At 34.8% G+C, this 22,567-nt stretch overlaps 2 protein-coding genes across 6 annotated transcripts in view; one reads left to right on the top strand and one right to left on the bottom strand.

Moving 5' to 3' along the window:
• The window catches only part of txnrd2.2 (thioredoxin reductase 2, tandem duplicate 2), a 47,240-nt gene extending 38,682 nt beyond the window's left edge, over positions 1-8,558 (top strand). For both annotated transcript variants that reach the window (NM_001353394.1, NM_001353396.1), the window contains 2 exon segments: positions 1,881-1,978; positions 2,174-8,558. In NM_001353394.1, the coding sequence (NP_001340323.1) occupies positions 1,881-1,978; positions 2,174-2,303 (228 nt within the window). In that variant the 3' untranslated portion in view covers positions 2,304-8,558.
• srrm4 (serine/arginine repetitive matrix 4) overlaps positions 1-22,567 on the bottom strand; it is a 763,243-nt gene that overhangs the window by 498,887 nt on the left and 241,789 nt on the right. The window lies entirely within an intron of this gene.

Raw genomic sequence — 22,567 nt, 5'->3', positions numbered from 1 at the left:
AGGGCTCCTGGGATGAAAACTTTTGTAAGCTTTTTTCGGCAGAACTGTGTGTAGGTATGGTGTGTCAACAAGTCTTTCTACCACCCCAATATGATGTATATGTATATGTATGTGTGTGTGTGTGTATATATATATATATATATATATATATATATATATATATATATATATATATATATATATTATTTTTTTTTTTTTAATTCCTGACGTTAAAATAAGACCCAAATTCCTGCAATTCTGAGGCCCACTGCAACGTGATGTGGCATTTTCCTCGCCACCGAATTGATTGACAGCTGCGTATTAACATGACTCCATAATACCGCGTATAATCATATCCACAAGACAGTATATGTGCAAAGCAACTGGGATTAAATTTTTTTAAATTAAGTTTATAGCAGTGTACATTACTAATTACTAACATTGATTTACAGTGCGACATTTACTAAATATCTTCTTGGAACATGATCTTTGCTTAATACTATAATGACTTTTGGCTTAAAAGAAAAAAACGATACTTTTGACCCTCAAACGTATTTTTAACCATTGCCAAAATATTGTGATCCTTGCAAAATCATTCAAGTATATGCAGATTTTGGTTCTTGTGATTTTTTTTTTTTTTTTTTTTTTTTGTATTAGCATTAGCATGTAAGAAAAAAGTCCAATAATGCAATTTATAAATATTGCAGTTCCTTGTATTGAGAGCACTTGCAAATTCTTGTTGCCTCTCAGCAAGAAAGTTGTGGGTTCGAGTTCTGGCTGGATCAGTTGACGTTTCTGTGCAAGGTTTTCATGTTCTCCCCGTGTTTGCATGGGTTTCCCCCACAGTCCAAAGACACGTGCTATAGGTGAATTGAAAAAGGTAAATTGGAAGTAGTGTATGTGTGTGAATGCAAGAGTGTGTATGGGTGTTTCCCAGTGCTGGGTTGCAGCTGGAAGGGCATTGGCTGCGTAAAAACATTTTCTGGATAAGTTGGCAGTTCATTCCGCTGTGGCAAGCCCTGATAAATAAAAGGACTAAACTAAAGGAAAATGAATGAATGAAGACTATTGCTTAAAGGAAGATGGATAAATAATATAATAAACTAATAAAGTACAAAAAGGTGCTGATGTGTTGATTGATAACTGATCCATTTTGAAATAGCTCATTTATTTGAAAACATTTTGTCTTCACTGTCACTTTAGATCCGTTTTATGCATAAAAAATAAAAATGATATGTTGTAGTGATGGTCTTTGTGTCTTAAATAGGAAGTTCATCCAAAAAAACAAAAACAAAGAAAGATATGCTGAAGAATGTTGAAAGAAAACAGCCATTGACTTCCATACTACTTTTCTGTTTTTTTCCCCAATTTCTGTTTAACGGAAAGAAGATTCTTTTTCAGTTTATTTCTAATAACTGATTTATTTTATCTTTGCCACAATGACAGTCTGTAATATTTTACTAGATATTTTTCAAGATGCTAATATTCAGTTTAAAGTGTGATTCAAAGGCTTAACTAGGTTATCTAGGCAAGTTAGTGTAATTGGGCAAGTTATTGTTTAAGTGGTTTGTTCTTTTGACAATCGAAAAAAATGTTGCTAAAGAGAGCTAATAATACTGACCATACATTTTTTTTAAAAGAAATTAAAAACATAAAATAAAACAAATAAGACTTTCTCCAGCAAAAAAAAAAAAAAAAAATATATATATATATAATACATATATATATATATATATGTGTGTGTGTGTGTGTGTATATATATATGTATATATGTATGTATGTATGTATGTATGTATGTATGTATATATATATATAATTTGGGAAATATTTAAAAAAGAAAAAACAATTCAAAAAAGGCCTAATAATTGCAACTTCAACTGTGTATATTCTCTTTTTCGCAGGTGGTTTGTCTACGAGAAGGTGACCAGCGCGTGCTGGGTCTGCATTTTACTGGGCCGAACGCTGGTGAAGTCACACAGGGCTTTGCTTTGGGCTTCCAGTACGTTCCACACATCTCTGTAAACTTGCACATGATGATGGGCTGGAATCAGATTACATTGATTTGATTTGATGTGTTCTGATGTCCCCCAGGTGTCTGTTTCATTACATGCACATTTGCATGTAAATTCAAATCAGCATTTGTATGGACAGCTGCGGATGAATGAATACAGACTCTGTGTGTTTCTGTCTGCAGGTGTGGACTTACATACGAACACCTCAGGAACACAGTGGGGATTCACCCCACCTGTGCTGAGGAGCTCACCAAACTCAACATCACCAAACGCTCGGGTCTTGACGCCACGGTGACAGGCTGCTGAGGTTAAGCATCCCCTTTCCTGATACTGCAAGCACACGGGAGCCTGTTCGGAGGGTTGGGATAATGTGAGTTCTGGAGGAAGCATCTCATGAAAACACAGCAGGTTTTGGCATTTGGTTTAAATGTAAAAATTGAAGTTTTGTCCAAATTTACCCACTCTAAACTCCTTCCAAATATTCCAAAAAACCTTCATCTTTGCTACAAAAAAAAATAATAAAAAAAAACAATAATTTAAACAATTTGACTGAGTTAACCCAGACAAAACCACTTTTTATAATGAACAGATTTCATTTTATTTGCTCATAATCATTGATCAGCAAATATAAAATCCAAATAAATAAATCTCATTGGTTCCTGTGGAAATGCAATCATGACCAAATCTAAATCTTATTTAAAATTACATTTTAATCAAATTACATTAAAAAAAGTCTGTTCACACCAAAAATGTTAGAAGAGATCATAAAATAAATGTACATGATTTGAGTGGTTTAATCCAGGTCTTTTGAAGAGGCAAAATAATATAAATTACTGTATGTAATGAACGGATTTAATTTAAAGATCATGTTTATGAAAATAATTCGTTTTATTTGCTTATAATCATTGATCAGCAAATATACTGCAAATAAATAAACCTCATTGGTTCCTGTGAAAATGAAAACATGACCAAATCTAAATATTCAAAATAAAAATTATGAAACTTTTTGTTAAAATTATAATAAATTAAAGTCTGTTCACCCCAAAAATGCATAAAGTATTGATCAAATAAATGTGCATGATTTGAGTTGTTTAATTCAAGTCTTTTGAAGAGACAAAATTACTTTATATAATAAACAGATTTAAAGATCATATTCATAAAAATATTTTGTTTTATTTGCTTATAAACATTGATCAGCAAATAAATAAACCACATCGGTTCCTGTAGAAATGAAAACATGACCAAATCTAAATCTTCTAAATAAAATTCGGGATATTTTAGTCAAATTACATTAAAGTAAAGTCTTTTCACCCCCAAAACAATGTATAAAGAAATTATATGAGATTATTTTACATGATTTGAGTGGTTTAATCCAAGTCTTATAGAAAGACAAATTGACTTTACATAAATAACAGATTTAATTTAAAGATCATAATTATGAAAATATTGCATTTTATTTGCTCATAAACATTAATTAGCAAATATAAAATGCAAATAAATAAACTTCATTGGTTACAATTACATTAAAAGAAAGTATGTTCACCCTAAAATGTATTAAGAATTTATAAAATATATTTACATGACCTGAGTGGTTTATTCCAAATCTTTTGATAAAAATTACTATATTTACAGATTTTTTTTAAAATCACTATATTTAATGAACAGAGTTAATTTAAAGATCATATTTATGTAAATATTTCATTTTATTTGCTCATAATCATTGATCAGCAAATATAAAAAGCAAATAAATAAACCTCATTGGTTCCTGTTTAAACGCAAACATGATCAAATCTAAACGTTCTAAAAAATGATGATGATGATGATGTTTTAATCCAATTACATTAAAGTCTGTTAACCCCAAACATGTGTAAAGAAATAAATGTAAATGATTTTAGTGGTGTATTCTAAGTCTTTTGAAGAGACAACATCACTTTATATAATGAGCAGATTTAATTTAAAGGTCAAATTTCATTTTATTAGCTTATAATCATTGATCAGCAAATATAAAATGCTAACATCATTTTTCCTGTGGAAACGCAAACATGACCAAATCTTAATGTTCTAAATAAAATAGTGATATTTTAGTCAAATTACATTAAAGTCTGTTTACCCCAAAAATGTATAAAGAAATTATTTTTAAAAATGTACTTGATTTGAGTGGTTTAATCCAAGTTTTTTGAAGAGACAATCACTTTATATAATGAACAGATTTAATTTAAACAAGTCTATTCACCCTATAAATGGGTAAAGACATTATTTGAGTACTTTAATCCAAGTCTTTTGTAGAGAAAAACACTATTTATAATGAACAGATTTCATTTGAAGATCAGATTTATGTTAATATATGTATATTTTTTTTTTATTTGCTTATAATCATTAATCAGCAAATATAAAAGGCAAATAAATAAACCTCATTGGTTCCCAATCTAAATAAAAATAAAAAGGATAAAATATTAGTCAAATTACATTAAATTAAAGTCTGTTCGCCCTAAAAATGTCTAAATTTAATTTAAAGATCAGATTTATGAAAATGTTTGATTTTTCTTTTGCTTATAAACATTGATCGACAAACATAAAATGCAAATAAATAAGCCCCATTGGTCCTGTGAAAACTCAAACCTGCCTCATGACAGTTAAGAAAGAAGATTCATTCTCAAGCATAAAGCTAGTTTGTTGGAGCTTCATGACCAAATCTAAATGTTCTCAATATTATTTGCTGATCAATATTAAAATGTGAATATAAAATGTATATATTTTCATCATTTAAAGCTAGTCATGTCTACAGAAGTCTTTATTAAACTACTAAATAAAAATGAATATATATTTTGAAAAAATGTAAACATCTTGGCTGGAAAGATTTGAATTTAGATACAGAAATACCTCAGATTTGATTAAATATGTATCTTAATGATGAGTAAATAATCACATAAGTGTCACTTCGGAGTGAATTAACCATTTAAAAGCTCTTCAGAATCTTTGTATTTGACCTTTGAACCACAGAACCAGTGCGAGTCTTCATTTTTCACATCTCAATGTCAAACCCAAGTACTTAAAAGTATGTCCCTTATTACCGTGCCAGTGCAATTTAGCATTTTAACCCAAGTTCAGAAGAGCTTTTCACTGCAGGTCAAGATAATCCAATAAGGTCCTCATATTTGCTTTGCACAATTTGAGCGCAGATGCAGGTTAGAGCAACACGAGCCGCTGCTAACAGATAAACATGGCCATAAATCAGGATTAAAGACCCATTACAGTTTGCTGAAATGAGCACCGTTGGAGAAAGTGGGCCTAATGTTTCTGAAATATATTCTGCAAATATTGTTGTTTCTCTGGCTGTACTTCCTGTCCATTAGTCATGCGCCGCTCCTGACACTGATGGATGGGATAGGCCAGTCGCCACACTGACACCACCCCATTTCCCAGGGACGTAGACAAACACTCGGTGAGCAGCGCGTCACTCAAACCCTGAACCAGGTCGTGGACAGAGTGAGCGCTTGTTTAGTCCTGGACTTCAGGAGGTTCCCCAGTGCACAGAGAGTATGCAGTATAATAACATACTCTCCTGCCCCGATGTCACTGCATGGGCTTAGCCGAAAATGAGGCGTCAGTACCGCTGACTGCCTAAAGGTGGCAGTGTTGGCTTCTTTTTGTGCACAAAATGCAAGAATTGTAAATCTCTGGCCTGTGTAATCATTACGAATTCAAGTCACCGTTAATCACTGGCAGAATAGCAAGATTAATTGAACACTTACTGGGCGTTTATCGCTCCATAGGTTTAGCTTATCTGTTGTTTGTGTACTCGGCAAATAGCTTTGGCCTGCCGCATGCTTTGAGTAGAGTTAAACTGCGGGAATTCCCAAAAGTTCAATTTATTTTGTGACAGGAAATCTGTGATCTGTATACTTTCAAAGCAGATAAAGTACGAAAAGCTTACTGAAATGTAGTGATATGTAATGTATGTATATGCAAGTAAGCATAGAATGGGAGATTTTGTATTTTTAACACCCTTTAGTTCATGAAAATGAAGTTTTTATAAATTTTTCGATTTACTCACTCTCATGTCATCAAAACTCTGATAGAGGATCAATTATCAATTGTACCGGTGGCTCTTTGTCCATTTCATTTCAATGGTGACTGCTTAAATGAGTAGTGTATATATATGTAGTATATATATATATATATATATGTGTGTGTGTGTGTGTGTGTGTGTGTGTGTGTGTGTGTGTGTGTGTGTGTGTGTGTGTGTGTGTGTGTGTGTGTGTGTGTATATGAAGAGTTCAGATGCAAAAACCTCTTCAAGCAGTTTGAAATCATAATTTTTCATTTTATTTATCATTTTTATCAGTCTCCTAAAATAAAATAACTCAACATAAAAATATAGAAAATATATAAAAACATAAAAATAAAATGCTCATTTTTAATGGAAATTTCAGATGGCACTTATAGGTTTTTGCATCTGAACTGATATATGTACTGTATATCTATACTATAGATAGAACTGTCATGATATATATATATATATATATATATATATATATATATATATATATATATATATATATATATATATATATAGTGATATAGTGCCCACTTTTTCAACAATAAACTTTTTTAAGTCGTCCCGGTTATATCAAATTGGACCGATCCAGTTCTTAAATTCATATTTAATATCATCACCAGTGAATAACTGCTTAAATTTCCTTCTGTTCCATACACAAATCTATCAAGAAGACTAGCAACTGATTAAGTAAATATATAATGATTATTTTTGTCTTGTATTTCTTTTATTTTGCGTTCCATTTCTTGTAGCATGGGAAAGAGCAACCAGAATAATTGTTCCACATAAGACAGTATTTGATAGAAATGCAGGTTTGGATGAACAAGAGAACTGAGTAAAGGATGGTCAAATTTATTTTACGGGTGAAATATTTATTTATTTGTTCAATATTATGAGTAATACCATAACATTTGTCAAATTCACTTTCAGTGAAACATAATTCTATGAAACAACAGATATGCTAAACTTAAAAACCTGAACTAGTCATAGCTACTTAGTATAAAATTAAGACAAACCAAACTGTTTCCAGCATTTTTAGAGCGTAGTTATATATATATTGCATGGAAAATAAATATGTAATCAGCTTTAAAAACACTGCTCAAGATTTCAGTGCCTCATGTCCCATTCTGAGAGGGGTAGTTCACTCAGAAATGCAGTTTCTGTCATTATTTACTCATCCTGCTTCAAACTTATGACTAAGATGTTTCGAAGAGTATTGGTAACCAAACATTTTTGGCTTTGAAATGATTCATAAAATATTTGCATTCACCCCAAAACTTAACACAGTCAAAGGCCCAATTGTTGGCTTTTGCCCACTCAAATTTGGGTTGAAAGAAGCCAACTTTTTCTTTCTTTTTGACTGTACGTGTATGGAAATATGAGTATGAGTAAATTCTGATTCTGTAACTATCATCTTCAATCAGTCAAATGCACATATGTGCGCGGTTTCACACAAATACTTTGCACTCTGTTAAATTTCCTTCAGTTTCATGAGAATGCCGTTTAGACTTGGAAGTGAGGGTTTGTGGTGGAAGAACGTTCCTGCTGGAGTTTGTTTTTGTTTGAAGTCTAATCTGCCCTGGCTCTGATTAATGAGCCTGAGAGTGGAGTGACAGCCTGCCGCGGAGAGGAGCACTGCGCTACCAGGTTTATTTGTACCCAGGGCTGATGGGAAGGATGGGGGGGGGGGGGGGGGGGTCCCATGTGCTTGACTCAGGGACGGGGTGCTGACTGAAGAACCCTGACCCCAACACACTACCACCAACAGCTTGGCTGTGTCAACCCACACACACAAACACTCACACACACAGACAGTTGGTGGGAGGAGCTGCACCACAACACACAAATATGCGGGTGCTTGTTTCTCTAAAGTGTGGAGTTGTTCATGTTATGACCATACTGACAATTACATTTTGATATTTGAGGATATTTATAAATGTTAAATGTAAATCCTTTATAAATTACACTTTATCAGCATTGATCATCTTAAATGACTTAATGACCCTGTAATCATTATTTGTTCCAAACCTGTTTGAATTCTTCCGTTAAACACAAAAACAATTTCAAAAACCAGGTGCCATTGAAATGCATAAGAGAATACTATCAAATTCAATGGTTCAGAATATCTGTTCAACTGAAGAAAGAAGCCAGTTAAAAGCGAGTAAGCGATGACTGAATTTTCATTTTAAGAGATCTCTTTAAATGCTGATAAAAATGACACACAACCTGCAGGCCATCTTAAGACAGCAGCTCCAATCCCCTCAAGCGCACACACACATACACACACACAAGGGTCAGGGTTCAGTTTTCAAGGGCCCAGCTAATGATGACTTGCACTAAAACCCAAAAGTGGAGAGGGCGAGTCTGATGTCACCTGGCGTCATAATTATATCTGTAAATAGAGAAGCCTGATTTGGCATTAAGCCATGCACTGTGTAATTTATAAATGTGTGTGATGAAATATACCAATGTACTGTTGCACCATTTAAATAATGATGGATTATTCTCTGTTTCTGTATTCTGTTTTTCTTTACATGCACAACCTGACTCAATGCCAAGGACGTACCCTTCCAATGGACCATTTAAACATGTATGCATTTCGACATGTTTTTTTTTTTTTTTAAACATTTCCTATAGTAATATTTAACAGCAAGGAAATGTTCACAGTATTTCTTTTTTTTTTTTTCTTCTGGGGAAAGTCTTACTTCTTTTAGTTTGTTTATATATATATATATATATATATATATATATATATATATATATATATATATATATATATATATATAAACATATATATATATATATATATATAAACATATATATATATATATATATATATATATATATATATATATATATATGTTTATATATATATATATATATGTTTATATATATATATATATATGTTTATATATATATATATATATATATATATATATATATATATATATGATCAATATCACACTAGTAGCAGTGTGCTATGGCTGTATATCAGCACTGGTGGGAGGCGTACGTTGCGGTTCTGGCGCCATCTTGTGGATGGACAACGTCAACCGTCTTTGGCCGCCGACAAGCTCTCAGAAATTGTGAATATTTTAAAATAGGCACTATTCTTACAAATAAACTGCATAGTTGCAATCTATACAACTACGTTCTCGACAAAAAAAAAGCCTCAAAAGTACATTTTGTTGTCTAACAACAGTAATATTTGTCAAAGTGCTTGTTGCTTGCTGTATGTGGGCGGAGTAATACACAGAGGTGAAGGGTGAAGAGGCCTTTGTGTGATTTTACTGGCAAAATATCGCACGGCTATCAGCCAATCAGAATTTGGCATCATCAACATGAAAGCATGGATCTAACCTGCCTTGTATCAACAGTCTGGTGGTGGTGGTGGTGGTGGTGGTGTAATAGTGTGGAGGGTATTTTCTTGGCACATGTTGGGCCCATTAGTACCAATTGAGCATCGTGTCAACTCCACAGCCTACCTGAGTATTGTTGCTGAACATGTCCATCCCTTCATGACCACAGAGTACCCATCTTCTCATGGCTACTGCCAACAAGATAATGTGTCATGTCATAAAGCGCAAATCATCTCAGACTGGTTTCTTGAACATGACAATGAGTTCACTATACTCAATCGGCCTCCAAAGTCACCAGATTTCAATACAATAGAGCACCTTTGGAAATGGGTGGAAAGGTGGTGGAATGGGAGATTGGCATCATGGCATGGATGTGCAGCCGACAAATCTGCAGCAACTGCTTGATGCTATCATGTCAACATGGACCAAAATCTCTGAGGAACATTTCCAGTATCTTGTTGAATACCTTGTAAATATTACCTCTCCCTATTGGACAACACTGTTGTCCAATAACTTGCCTAATTTACTTAATTTGCATAGTTATCCTAATTAACCTATTTAAGCCTTTAAAATGGCATTTTATACGGACTACTAGTATCCTACAAAAATCTAGCAAGATGTCATCATGACAAAGACAAAAACAGTTATTAGACATTCATTAGTAAAACGATGGTGTTTAAAAATATATAATAAAAAACTCTTGGGAAGTATTTGAAAAAGAATATAGATTTTACAGTCGGGCTAATCATTTCGCCTTTGTCTGAATGTTTTTTCAACCATTGGTGCATTACATTTAATGTAAGTGCCACCACATTGGTTCTCATTCACTTCACATCTTCACAGGTACTCATGCATTGTGTGGCATTTTTAATATGAGTTGCTGAGGCTCTAATTGCAGCAAAATTTAGTACATTTAATTACAGCACTGCTAATGTAAAAAAAAAATACAAGGAACTGGCTAGTAACCCTGCTGCCAGCTTTTTAATGTAAACGTTCACATGTAAGCTTCACAGTGAAGACTGTCTCTAGTGGAAAAAAATTTAATGGGAAATACTGTTAACAAAATTCCCTACTTTGTTAAACATCTCTCGAGAAATATGTGAATGAAGTAATTACATTTTCAAAGCAAATGGAATTAATAACTGTATATTTCAACCCCTGCAGGCCAATTTAATAATAGGCTAGGCAAATTGGCTAATATACAGGGAATTTTTTTAAAACACTTTTAAAACCCTTCTGACTCCAAACATTGTGTGTGTGTGTGTGTGTGTGTGTGTGTGTGTGTGTGTGTGTGTGTGTGTGTGTGTGTGTGTGTGTGTGTGTGTGTTGTTCGAGGTCAGCTCTCTCTCAGCAGGGGTGGTCATGGTTTGACCTCTCGCTGTCTTTGCTGACAGGCTCCTCTGCGTTGCCGACCTGTCAGTCAAAGCTGCACACCAACAACAATGGCAGAAATTCCTCGGTGTTTGTTTGCTCAAGGACGGGACTCTAACAAACCCTGACGCTCAAGTTGTCACCCCTTAAAAAACTTTCCAAAACTTCCATCCGTGCGTCCATTAAGGTGAAAGTCATCCTCATCGCCCACCGAGAGAAAAAGCACATGAGCCCTCATGTCTTTTAAACCCGCTGCGCCACGCTTTCTTTCTCTATCCAATTGGAACAAATGTACGTAAATCCGCCCTGAAACACACTTAGCTGAACATGTCAACATGTCAAGGTGGGTTGGGTGGATATTTAGCGTCCTAATCCGCTGCTTTTGTGGGCTGACTTTGGGAAGCTATTGTGGATGCGAGTCAGACGGCCATCACCAGCCTTCAGCCGGCGGTTTACACTCCATGCTGGTTATACAGTCCAAAGCCCTGCGAGGAGAAACAAATATCTGCCTTGTGTAAACACGTGTGAGACTTTTGCGAGAGAAAAGGCGGGATTATGGGTCAAATGAATGGGGGCCAATTATATTCAAGTGTATTTGCTTTCAATACTGTGCCATAAAAATATTGCCAAAGCCTAGGATGCTACAAGCGCATTAGTGTTAAGTATTCAGTATTTTTTTCTCTCTTTTTAGCGTTTTATTTAATCCCTTAACTCTCAAATTATTAGTTTTCGGTTCCGTAAAGTTCCGTATTATGCCTCACTGAACCAAATTTAGCTATATGTTTAATTCAATTGCTTCTAATTTATTAATCAAATTGTTAGTATGTGTTTAATGTTTTGATGGATATTGAGTGGTTCTCAATGATATTTGGGATGTTAAATAAACAGTTAGGCTATATTCGCTCAAAAAAATAAAAAAAAACTATTACATATAAGGTATTACATCCCTAATATCCCTGCTAAAGAAAAAATCAGCTCAAACCAGGCTAGGCTGGTTAGCCAGCCTTGTTTTAAAGGGGTTTTGGCCATTTCCAGGCATTTGAAGCCTGGTTTAAGCTGGAGATAGTAAGCTGTTGAGGCAGATTTATGTCCTGCTACACATCCACCATCTTTGGATCATTGTCTTTGTTCAGCACTTTTTTTAAACATCTTACTCCATAGTTGCACTGAGAACATGTTACTACCTGATTTGATTTTGTCAGCTGGAAATGGCCATACCAGGCAGGTCAACCAGCTAAAACCAGCCAACCAGCTTAGGCTGATAACAACAGGCATTGTTATCATGGATGATTACATATACAAACACAATATTCCCCCTCAAAAATGCTTAATTTGGAATAATAGGTATATTACACACCGAAATAAATCTCTCTTTTAAATTAATTTGTTTAGAAATAATGTTTTGCTGGTTTCACAACTTTTATAATATTGTTCATGTTATAGTAATGGTCATGTGCTTACCTATTTAGAGTTTCTAGAAAAGTTTTCCCTTTATATACCAAAGAGTATATGATGGTAATTAATGGTATTCCCTCAGAGCTTAAGAAATTATTAGAAAATGATATTGATCAAAATAAAAATTTAGATTTTAGTCCTAAGTTTTAAGGTATATATTTAAAAGAGAAAAAAAAAAGTAATAATAACTATAATAATAATTAAGGATTTGCTGGGTTGTCAGTGTTCCTTCAGCCATTAGTTTTTGGAGGTCACAATTTCAAGATGTCAACTGGAACGAGCCTTTTAAGATTTCCAGAAGTTTTTGTATAACAAATAAAATTAGAGAGGAATCATTTAAAAGTGTTCATCGCATTTATCCTGTAAAACAGGTAATTGCATAATTTTGTAAAGATGTTGATTTAAAATGTGCTTTCTGTAATGATAAAGAAGAGAGTATTGTTCATTTATTTTATGGTTGTATTTATACACAATTGTATTGAATCTTTTATTTTTTGTTAAGCAGATTACAAATATTGCATTGTAATTCAAAGAAAAATATTTATTTTTTATGAGAATACGGCCAACTTCAAAATTTAGTATATTGTTCATTATATATGGATTTTTTTATCAATAAATGTAAATGGGCAGTAATAAAACCTAATTCTACTCACTTTAAAACACCTATGCACGATAAAAGAAAGCAAAAAATACCAAAGCAAAAATAACTGTTAAATATTTTAAAACCTTAAATTTTGTCTTTGAATATTTGTATTTTTTTCTTTTCGTTTCATATTGTATTAATTTATATGTCAATATAATTGCCCTTGTATGTTCTGTGTTCTAAAATTGCAATAATAAAAAAAATAAATACTAAATAAACGGGGACGGGTTTGCTTTCCTGCACCTATTAATGGATGACCATGAAATACTTTTTTATTTTACTGTTTAACTTCCATGTGCGAGCCAGTGAATAATAAAATACAAACTATGCATCAAGTTTTACAGACATCTAAAAACTTTTCTTTTTTTAAAGAAACATATTTTGTGCACACACTGTTGGTTCTCTAGATTTGCCTGTTTCTGATTAATTAATATTTTTGGCGCAAACTTGCATTCACAATGGTATGAACTATTATAGGGGTGGTCAAATGTATGTTGAAGGTATCGATTATTTTAATTATTGATATTTTTTAACATACAGATCAGAGCAAATTGTTTGTTAGCTTTAAGCGAATTACCAGTTTGTAAAAATTTAGGATGCGCGCACGTTGAGGTTGCAGAATAAAACCGGTGTTAGCATTTACAGCTAGGGAATGACATCCGATGCGGTATAGAGTTTGTTGTTGTATTAGAGATTAGAAGTTAGATTGATAATATGATTCATATTATATATATTATTTGCATAATGCTTTCAGTGTTTTATCACAGCTTGTTTCGGCAAAATTAATGTTAAAGTGAACGCCGTTCGTCTGACGGGTCCATTTATGATAGCACCCTCCCAATGGATATTGGATAAGACGAAATGGCCCAGCATCTCATTGAAACTCCATGTGATTTCATAAGAGAGAAGTTAAAGGCCTACATGTCTTTGGAAGCTAACAGTTTTGCTCTGTGTGGTCACGTGCAGGAAATAATATTCCAGGATTACCAGATTCAAATCTTTGTAGTGCTAAAATCCGAGGTTTTGCCTAGCCAAAGACAAGGAAAGAAGACGGAACTGTACAAGGCCTGGGAAATCATCAACAAGCAAACAACTGCATTCTGACAGCAAACTACACCTGTACGGCAGGGTATGTTGACTTACATTTTTACATTTCATACTAAACATTAGGTGTTCACAGTTTAATTCACCATTTTAAACTGTTTTTGCTGAAATCATTGCTGCAATCAAACACGAGTATAATTCAGCAGTGTATGATTGTATGATGATGATCAGAGTGTATGATTCAGCATAGCGTGAACTTACCTGATATAAAATGATAACTGCAGAGTCGAGCATTTTTAATTAGGTCCCCACACCATTCAACTCTTGTGATGGCTGTTAGCCAAAGATGTCTGCAATTGGCATTAAAAGCAGTGTGGTGTATGGTAAATTTTAAGTTTTCTATTTTTGGACTTTCAATTTTGGCATCCTACCGCACAACACGACATGATTGGTATTGCAATAGGTTTTTTTTTTGCAACCGGTACACGTGGTTGATCCAGTGTGACGTAATGTGTGACGTAGGTTGGTAATTTCCCTATTCAAGGGCAGACCCCCTCATACATCTTATTTTAAAGTTCTTCAGGGGATATCAAGCATTAATTAGGGGGACCAGAAGAGTTCATTCCGCTGTGGCAACTCTTGATAATTAAGGGACTAAGCCGAAGGAAAATGAATGAATAACATGAGATTCTTGTTTTCTGTGTCTCCTGCTGGTGTCAGATGCTCAGCTGTGGTTAAAGACTCTCCTTTCTCATTACAGGCCTGACGTGAGGCAGATTTATGTCCTGCTACACGTCCGCAGTTAGATCATTGTCTTTGTTCAGCACTTTTTAAACATCTTACTCCTTTATAGTTGCACTGAGAACATGTTTATACCTGATTTGATTTTGTCTGTATTTATATTATTGTGAAATTTGAACCCCGCAACCTTTTGCTAACCAGTCAGATCTACATTATAATGTTTGCGTTGTTTAAAGTTAGTTTTTGGGGTCTCCTTTAAGAGCTTTACCTCCAGCAAGGTCTAAAATTAATATATGTATTTCCTTATTTAATCATAAAGCATCATATCTTTTTTGAAAGTGTCTGAAACGGTTGTCAAGGTCTCCTAAACCCCTCCTTTCCGAGAGCTAGCTCTGCTTTCATTGGCCTGAAGTTGCCCAGTTTGTTGTCATTGGCCTGCCAGCCCAAGTCAGAATCCAAACAGCCATTATCATACAGTATATACATTTCAGCTCCAACAGCTTCCTCAGCCTAATAAATAATTTGCTTTCATCATTTCTCAACTCAACAACAGAAACCAAACTCTTCCAGATTCAAATACAGTGTTTGAGGGTCAGAACTGATTTTGTTTGTGAGTAGTGGAAAGCATAAGGCAGCATTGTGCAGATCACCTTTACAGGTTTGTGTATTGCTGGTGACTTATTTCAAGCAATTTGTACTTTCTTTTAAGACAACTTAATATACGCTTTGACCTTTGAAAATTCAGTTTTACATTCACAAACACCTGTATTGCACATTACACTGTGAAAATTGATTCTCAGTGCCCTGATTTGTTTGAGATGAATTTACAAATTTTAACCATAAAAAGTTAGAAAAAGTTACTTTTATTAACATTTGTAATAGTTTAAAGTGATGTATTGTCTGGGTTGGTGTTGAAAATTATGATACAAGAACCTTGGAATAAACTACCAGTATATTTTCTGTTATTTTACACACTTATTTATATATTTTTTGGTAACACTTTATTTTGATGGTCCTTATTGCACATTGGGTTGACTAAAAGCTGCATTGCAACATGCCAAGTACTTCACATTTGATTATTAGTTGACTATCTGCTTAATATCTGCTGATACTGTATTGAGTCAATCAAGGGCCATATATATTTGCAAAATAAAATAAATTTTTGCAAACCAAAATTAAACTATTGAGCAAAAAATATATAAATAAATGCAAATCTCCAAAAATCGCATAAGCGAAAATTGATTTTTGAGAAATAAAAATGAAATTTGCAAACAAGTAAGAACTGCAAATAAAATTCAAGCAGTGCAAAAAAAAAACAAAAAAAAAATATTTGCAATAAAAAAAGGATATATTTGCTAAACTTTTTTATATCATTGTCTTTACAAAACTAAACGTTTCAAGGCAACTTAGAAATTTACAGAAGGCCCAAACATACTGAGCTGTAAGACTACCTTGGTGATACTGTGTCTCCAGGTGATGGCGTTGCTTAAATGGAGGCAGGTCCGGGCCTTCCATAAACACCCAAGTTCCTGTGACTCCGCCCCCTTGTCAAACCAGGGCCACAAACGTGCACAAATGTGAAGTGCATGTGAAAACAGCATCGCAAACTCACAGTTGACTTAAAAAGCAAACCAAAATGAGCATTGCAATCAACTGAATGGGTTTTGTAAAGGCAATGCTATAAAAAAATGTTTTGCAAATATACTTTTTTTTATTGCATTTTTTTGCACGGCTTAATTTTTATTTGCAGTTCTTTCTTTGTTTGCTAATTTCATTTTTATTTCTCAAAACTTAATTTTCCCTTTGCAGTTCTTTATTTTTGTTAGTAAAAAATTTTTTCTCAAAAATTAATTTTCGTTTTTGCGATTTTTGGAGAATTGCATTTATTTATTTAGTTTGCTCTTTCTTTTATTTTGCAAGTATATATGACCCTAGATTGGCCCTAGATTGACTACATAACCCCAACCCTAACAGTCTACTTATAATCGAATGAGAATTAGTTGGCATGCGGATGCAATGTAACTTAAATTCAACAAAATGCGTTAAAGGGACCATTAAAAAAGTGATACAAATTTTTCTTATACGTTATAAAAGTCGACAGAGCAGAGATCAAGGGCCCATAATACAATTCACAACCGTAAATAAACAAACAACTCTTGTGAATCACAGAATCACAAAATACGGAAACTGTTAATTAACAAAATAGTTGAAACCTGATTAACTGATTAGACATTTATTGTCATTTCTTTTTTTACATTATAATTTTTTGCTGCGGTGACATAAAGGATAATATTTAAAAGTCAGACATACCAATAAAAGGCGTAATCTGTAGCTCTGTATATGCAGTTTCTGATGAAACAAAACAAGATGTGAAGTGGTGAATCATCAGTCATCACCTGCTAAATCTCAGTCATTTGTTTTCCGGTAATTAAATCAAAGTAGCTGAGCTAGTATTATTAGGCTATTTTTCATAAAACAATAAATATGCCACTGAGATAATGAGGCAGTTCTTTTTGCTCCATTATATCGGAGAGGGTGTTTTCTGTTGTTGTCTGCTTGAGTTCCTGTGGGATGGTATGAGACATGCCTCACGGCTCCATCACCTGCACCATCCCCAAAACCTCCATACTGCTGTTTACTGTAAACACTCACAGTTATGCAGCAGGCAGTACTTTCACTTTACTGCATAATCATTTTTTAAGCAATCTGTTTGTGTCCAGACCCATCTTGTATATTAAATGTTCAACTGTTAATACACAGAGTATCACAGTGTTAAGGGTTGACACTTTTGTCTTAAACATTTTAGATACAGTAGATGTTCCTGTCTTCAAAAATGTGAGAAAGGAAAAGAAAAGACATAAATGATGTCTTTTAAATATATTGTTAATGTTACGTTAATGTTGCTGTAACTGGTATGGACGCTGACAACGGAGTTTAGGATCCACATACAGATTTTATTAACAAAGAGTAGTCATCAAGGCAATGGTCAAACAAAGAGGTAAACAGATACATACAGGCAAATTCAGAAGCATAGTCAGGTCACATGGTCGATAAAGGCGGCAGACAACGTAAACAGGAAAAATACAAGGGTCAGACATGGAAAGACTAGACCAGAAGAGCACTTCGTAATGTTGCAGGGTAACCAAATAAGACTCAGCAGTGTGTGTGTGTGTGTGTGTTTGTTGAGAAGCATCCAGCTTGTAATCAATGGAGAACTGGAACAGGTGTGTGTGTGGTGCATGAAGGGAGTTGTAGTTCATATGGTGGCAGAATTGTAGTCAGAGTGAGAGTGAAACTTCTCTAGCGATCTATTAGGGTTAGATCACTAGTGATCGTGACTGTAAGAACTTTGATAAAACCTTAGAATGTTGCCTGTTAACTTTATCATATAGTTGGTATTGTTTTTTGTTTTTTTTTCAAGAAAGGAGAATTCTACCCTCAAACCTTTAAATTTAAACTTCAATTACTTTATTTTTTTAAATAATAAAATTTGAATAACATCAATAGTACATACAGGCAAATCCAGAAGCATAGTCGGGTCAAATTGTCGACAAAGGCGGCAGACAACATCAACGAGAGACCAAGGCAAGGGCCAGACAAAGAAAGACTAAGAATGCTTCGTAGTGTTGTAGGGTAACCAAACAAGACTCAGCAATGTATGTGTGTCCATGCTGTTTATATGGTACATGTAATCAGTTTTGAGAAGCTGTATGTGTAATCAATGGAGAACTTGAACAGGTGTGTGTGTGGTGCATAAAGGGAGTTGTAGTTCGTGTGGTGGCAGAATTGTAGTCAGAGTGAGAGTGAAACTTCTCTAGCGATCTATAAAGGTTAGATCACTGGTGATTGTGACAGTCAGTGTAAGAACTTTGATAAAACCTTAGTATGTTCTCTGTTAACTGGATTATAGTTGGTATTAGGGTTTTTTTCACAAAAGGAGAATTTTACACTCAAAAGTTTAAATTTGAACTTCAATGACTTTCTTTATGAGATTATCACATTTTAAGAAATGACAATAAAAGTCTGTGACAAAGATTATAGACTTAACTTTGGCTTGGCATTCTGTTATTGTTATTATTATTATTATTATTAAAATTTATATTTACATTGTTTCAATAGAAAACAACAATACATTTTGCTAAACATCTTCTTTTCTGTCCCGCTAGAAAATCCTAGAGCATGCAAACATCATTAGGTAAGTACATGATGGTGAATTCTCGTTTGTGTGTGTGTGTATACTTGTTTACATACAGTTTACAAGGACACACAATTGTGAAACAACATGGGAATGATCTAGTTGTTTCTGAATTAATGTGGGTTATGAGGACATGCCTTTTGTCCTCGCATTTTCAAAATGAAAATGCTTAAATAGTCAAGACGAGGCAAGGCAAGGCAATTTATACAGCACATTTCATACACTAGTAATTCAAAGTGCTTTACACAAACAGGAATAAAAGAAACAAGTAAGAGAATAAAAACAGAATAAAAATGATTAAAAACAGATTAAAATGTGAAAATATCATACTTAACAGGAATTTATTAGTAGGGCTAAATTAAGACAATATAATAAGCAATATTTACAGTATGAAATGCATTATGCCTATGGAGAGTCCTCGTAAACCACAAGTGTGTGTGAATGCTCCTCCTCAGTTTGAATCTAGATGTAGCTTCATCTCTTCGTCAATTTTCCACTGCACATCAGAGTTGCTCCCAATTCAGTCTTCATCCAAACGATTAAACCATGCATTGATTGGGGTTCTGTGTTTTTTCACTCACGTCTTTAGGTCTGTAGTGGTGAGAAATCCCTGGCAAAACATCTCTCCTTCACTCCTACTCTCCGTCCTCTCTCTCCCTGCCCTGTGGCACTGCGATTATTATGCTCACACTCTCTGCCATAAATCACCTTATCTTTACAGGCTGTGACAATACTTCCCACTTTACAGCCACAACATTAACCCTGGGCTGTAGTGCAGCAGGAACACACACTGCCAGGCAGAAGATTCCCCAACACCTACTCATTCTCAGTTAGCACTGGTTTCCAGGGAATTTTGTGGAATGTTTTTACAAACACCTACCGGACTCTTCGTTGGACCTGTATATTATCGGAAAAGACAGGCTAGTCTGCTGATCTACTGGGTTTTCACACAAAACCATCTCTAGTATTTACAGAAAATGGTCTGAAAAGGAACAAAATATCCAACAGTACTTTGAGCAAAAGTGCCTTGTTAGTGAGATCAATTAAAAGTGATTAAACTGGTTCAGCTGATTGAAAGTTAACAGTAACTCAAATAACTAATCAATACAAGCAAGGTCTACACAACATTGAAGCTGATGGGCTACAGTAGCAGAAGTTGACTACAAAATAGGATAGAAAGTACTAGATCATTGTATTTCATTCTCTTTTTTTCTTTAACCAGCTATTTTTGGCCGGTTAAAGATCAATTATAATATCCTACATTTGTTGCAGAAGTTTATTATACTGGCTGGAAGTCTGCCCAAGCAGAACAAGATCTTGAACAAGTAGTTTTTCAAATGTTATATATGCCTAAGGCAAATTTACATGGTTAGGATGTTCTGACGATGTGCTCCTGCCAAGGTATCACAGCTCCAAAGATCGTGGCTGTGTTGAAAGGGGTTATGGTCAATGCTCCTATCTGAATGGGTAAGTTATGGTGAATGTTTGGGTTGGCTGGCATTATAAGTTCTGTCTTGGTAAAGCCCCGTTCACACTGTGAGATTTCAGCCAAAATTTTGTCATCTGAGACAAATTTGGGAAATCCTAAAAGATACTTGAAATCCTAGGCTAAAATCTGTGATCTTTGACCGTTGGTTAGCCGCTTAATGCCCATTGCAATCAGATTTATAGTTCTGGTAGTGTCAGAAGATTTTAGACGCTTTCTTGCAGTGTGACAACAGCTGCGATGAGCATCAATCCAAGAACCAATAGGAGCTCCGAATTTCATAACGCAATCCATGCAACACTTCAAATGACCGCGGGGAAATGTAAAAACATTTTTTTTCCCCTGGTTTTATTATTGAGACACGCTGTGTGTAGCTACAGATTGTTTATGTCTGCTGTGAGGAATCATTTCAGAACGCAGTATACAGTAGTGAATGTGTCACTCAGAACACCTTAGCAACGCTTTAGCAACCACCTAGAACACCCTAGCAATCACCTAACAATTCCTTAGGACCCACTCAGAACACTCCAGCAACCGCCTAGAAACGCCTTTGAAACTACTCCGCTCTGAACAAGCCTAGCAACTCCTTAGCAACCTCCTAGCAACCACTCAGAACACTTTAGAAACAGCCTTGCAACACCTTAGCAACCACTAAGAACACCCTAGCAACACCTTAGCAACGACTCAAAAGACCCTAGCAACCACCTAGCAACACTCTAGCACACCTAGAACACCCTAGCAACCACGCAGAACACTCTAGCATCGCTTTAGCAACCATCTAGAACACCCTAGCAATTGCCTAAGAATTCCTTAGTAACCACTCAGAAAAACCTAACAACCGCCTAGCAACGCCTTAGAAACCACCCTGAACACCCTAGCACCCACTCACAATGCCTTAGCAACTGCCCAGCAACATTTTAGCAACCACTCAGAACACAATAGCAACCGTCTAGCAACAATGTAGCAACCACTCAAAAGACCCTAGCAACCACCGAGCAACACCTTATTCCGGGAGTTTATAACACCTAAATTCAGGGAGTTTTCCGGGAGACAGAACAAAACGGCATGTGGGTCTGAAATACGGGAGACTCCCGGGAAAAACGGGAGTGTTGGCAGTTATGATGCCAATCCTTACTAGAACCTATATGTAGTTATCTCTCTATGCCAGCTGCTTCACACTTAAAAACTACTTTAATTATTGAAACATTAAAGCTACTTCAAACTCTCAGGCTAGGCTTTCTCAAGACACTGTAAAGTTTGTCTATAAACCTTACTATTCTAGTTAGCTTATGAAAATGAACTGCCTAAATCACAGCTTAATATCGTATGTTATTAAAGTGAAACTACTCTTTTCATTGTATTAAATTACAAAACATCAAACCAAATGTTATCTGCAAACTAATATCACTGGTTAGTTTCTCCCATTATTTTGCTAAAGCAATGTCACTCATTCTTTTTGTATCCGAAGTATCCATAGTATGTGTCTTCTTACAGCTGTATTGTATTATTTGAAAGTATCCAGGGCAAGGGCATCAGTGAGAGCAGTAGGGAGGTTCAAACAGCCGTGATAACGCTGTGTGGCTCTAATATTCAATCCTCTCTCTTCCCCTTCAGCAGCTTCAGGGAGGAACTTATCCTTGTGCTGAGAGGAGCAGTATATCAGCCATGGACTCACTGGAGGAGTGTTAGATTGTGCTCTTCATAGACACCATCAGGTGCCTTCCAGACCCCAGCAGTCCATCTGCACCCTGCCTGAGATCATCCACCCACATGTGCTATCGGTACAGAAACGGCCAACACAAACACAAGAGTTCAAGACATTAAAGTAGAGGCTGTGTTTCATCCAAAATCGCACATAACATAGCTAAAATATCTACATATCTAAACTCAATATGTGTGTATGAATAAAATTTTAGACAGACATAACGATCTGGAGTTGAAAACTTCAGTTAAATAGTTTTATATAGATTTAAATGGGACTGACAGACAAGAGAAGAGCCGTGTCAGACAAACGTAAAGGTTTACTAGATAAAAAGGCAATAAGGAGATCTTTAAGATAGAATGGATAGGATATCATCAAAGTAAAACTGAAAGAAAAACATTAAATCTCATAATAATATGTTCAAGTAGAAGCATATACACTCACTGGCCACTTTATTAGGTACATCTTACTAGTATTGGGTTGGACCTACTTTTGCCTTCAGAACTGCCTTAATTCTTCGTGG

The sequence above is a fragment of the Danio rerio genome, chromosome 5, assembly GCF_049306965.1.
Source record: "Danio rerio strain Tuebingen ecotype United States chromosome 5, GRCz12tu, whole genome shotgun sequence".
In the NCBI taxonomy this organism is placed as follows: Eukaryota; Metazoa; Chordata; class Actinopteri; order Cypriniformes; family Danionidae; genus Danio; species Danio rerio.
The sequence above is the reverse complement of the archived record's forward strand: the minus strand, read 5'-3'. Positions and strand labels throughout refer to the sequence as shown.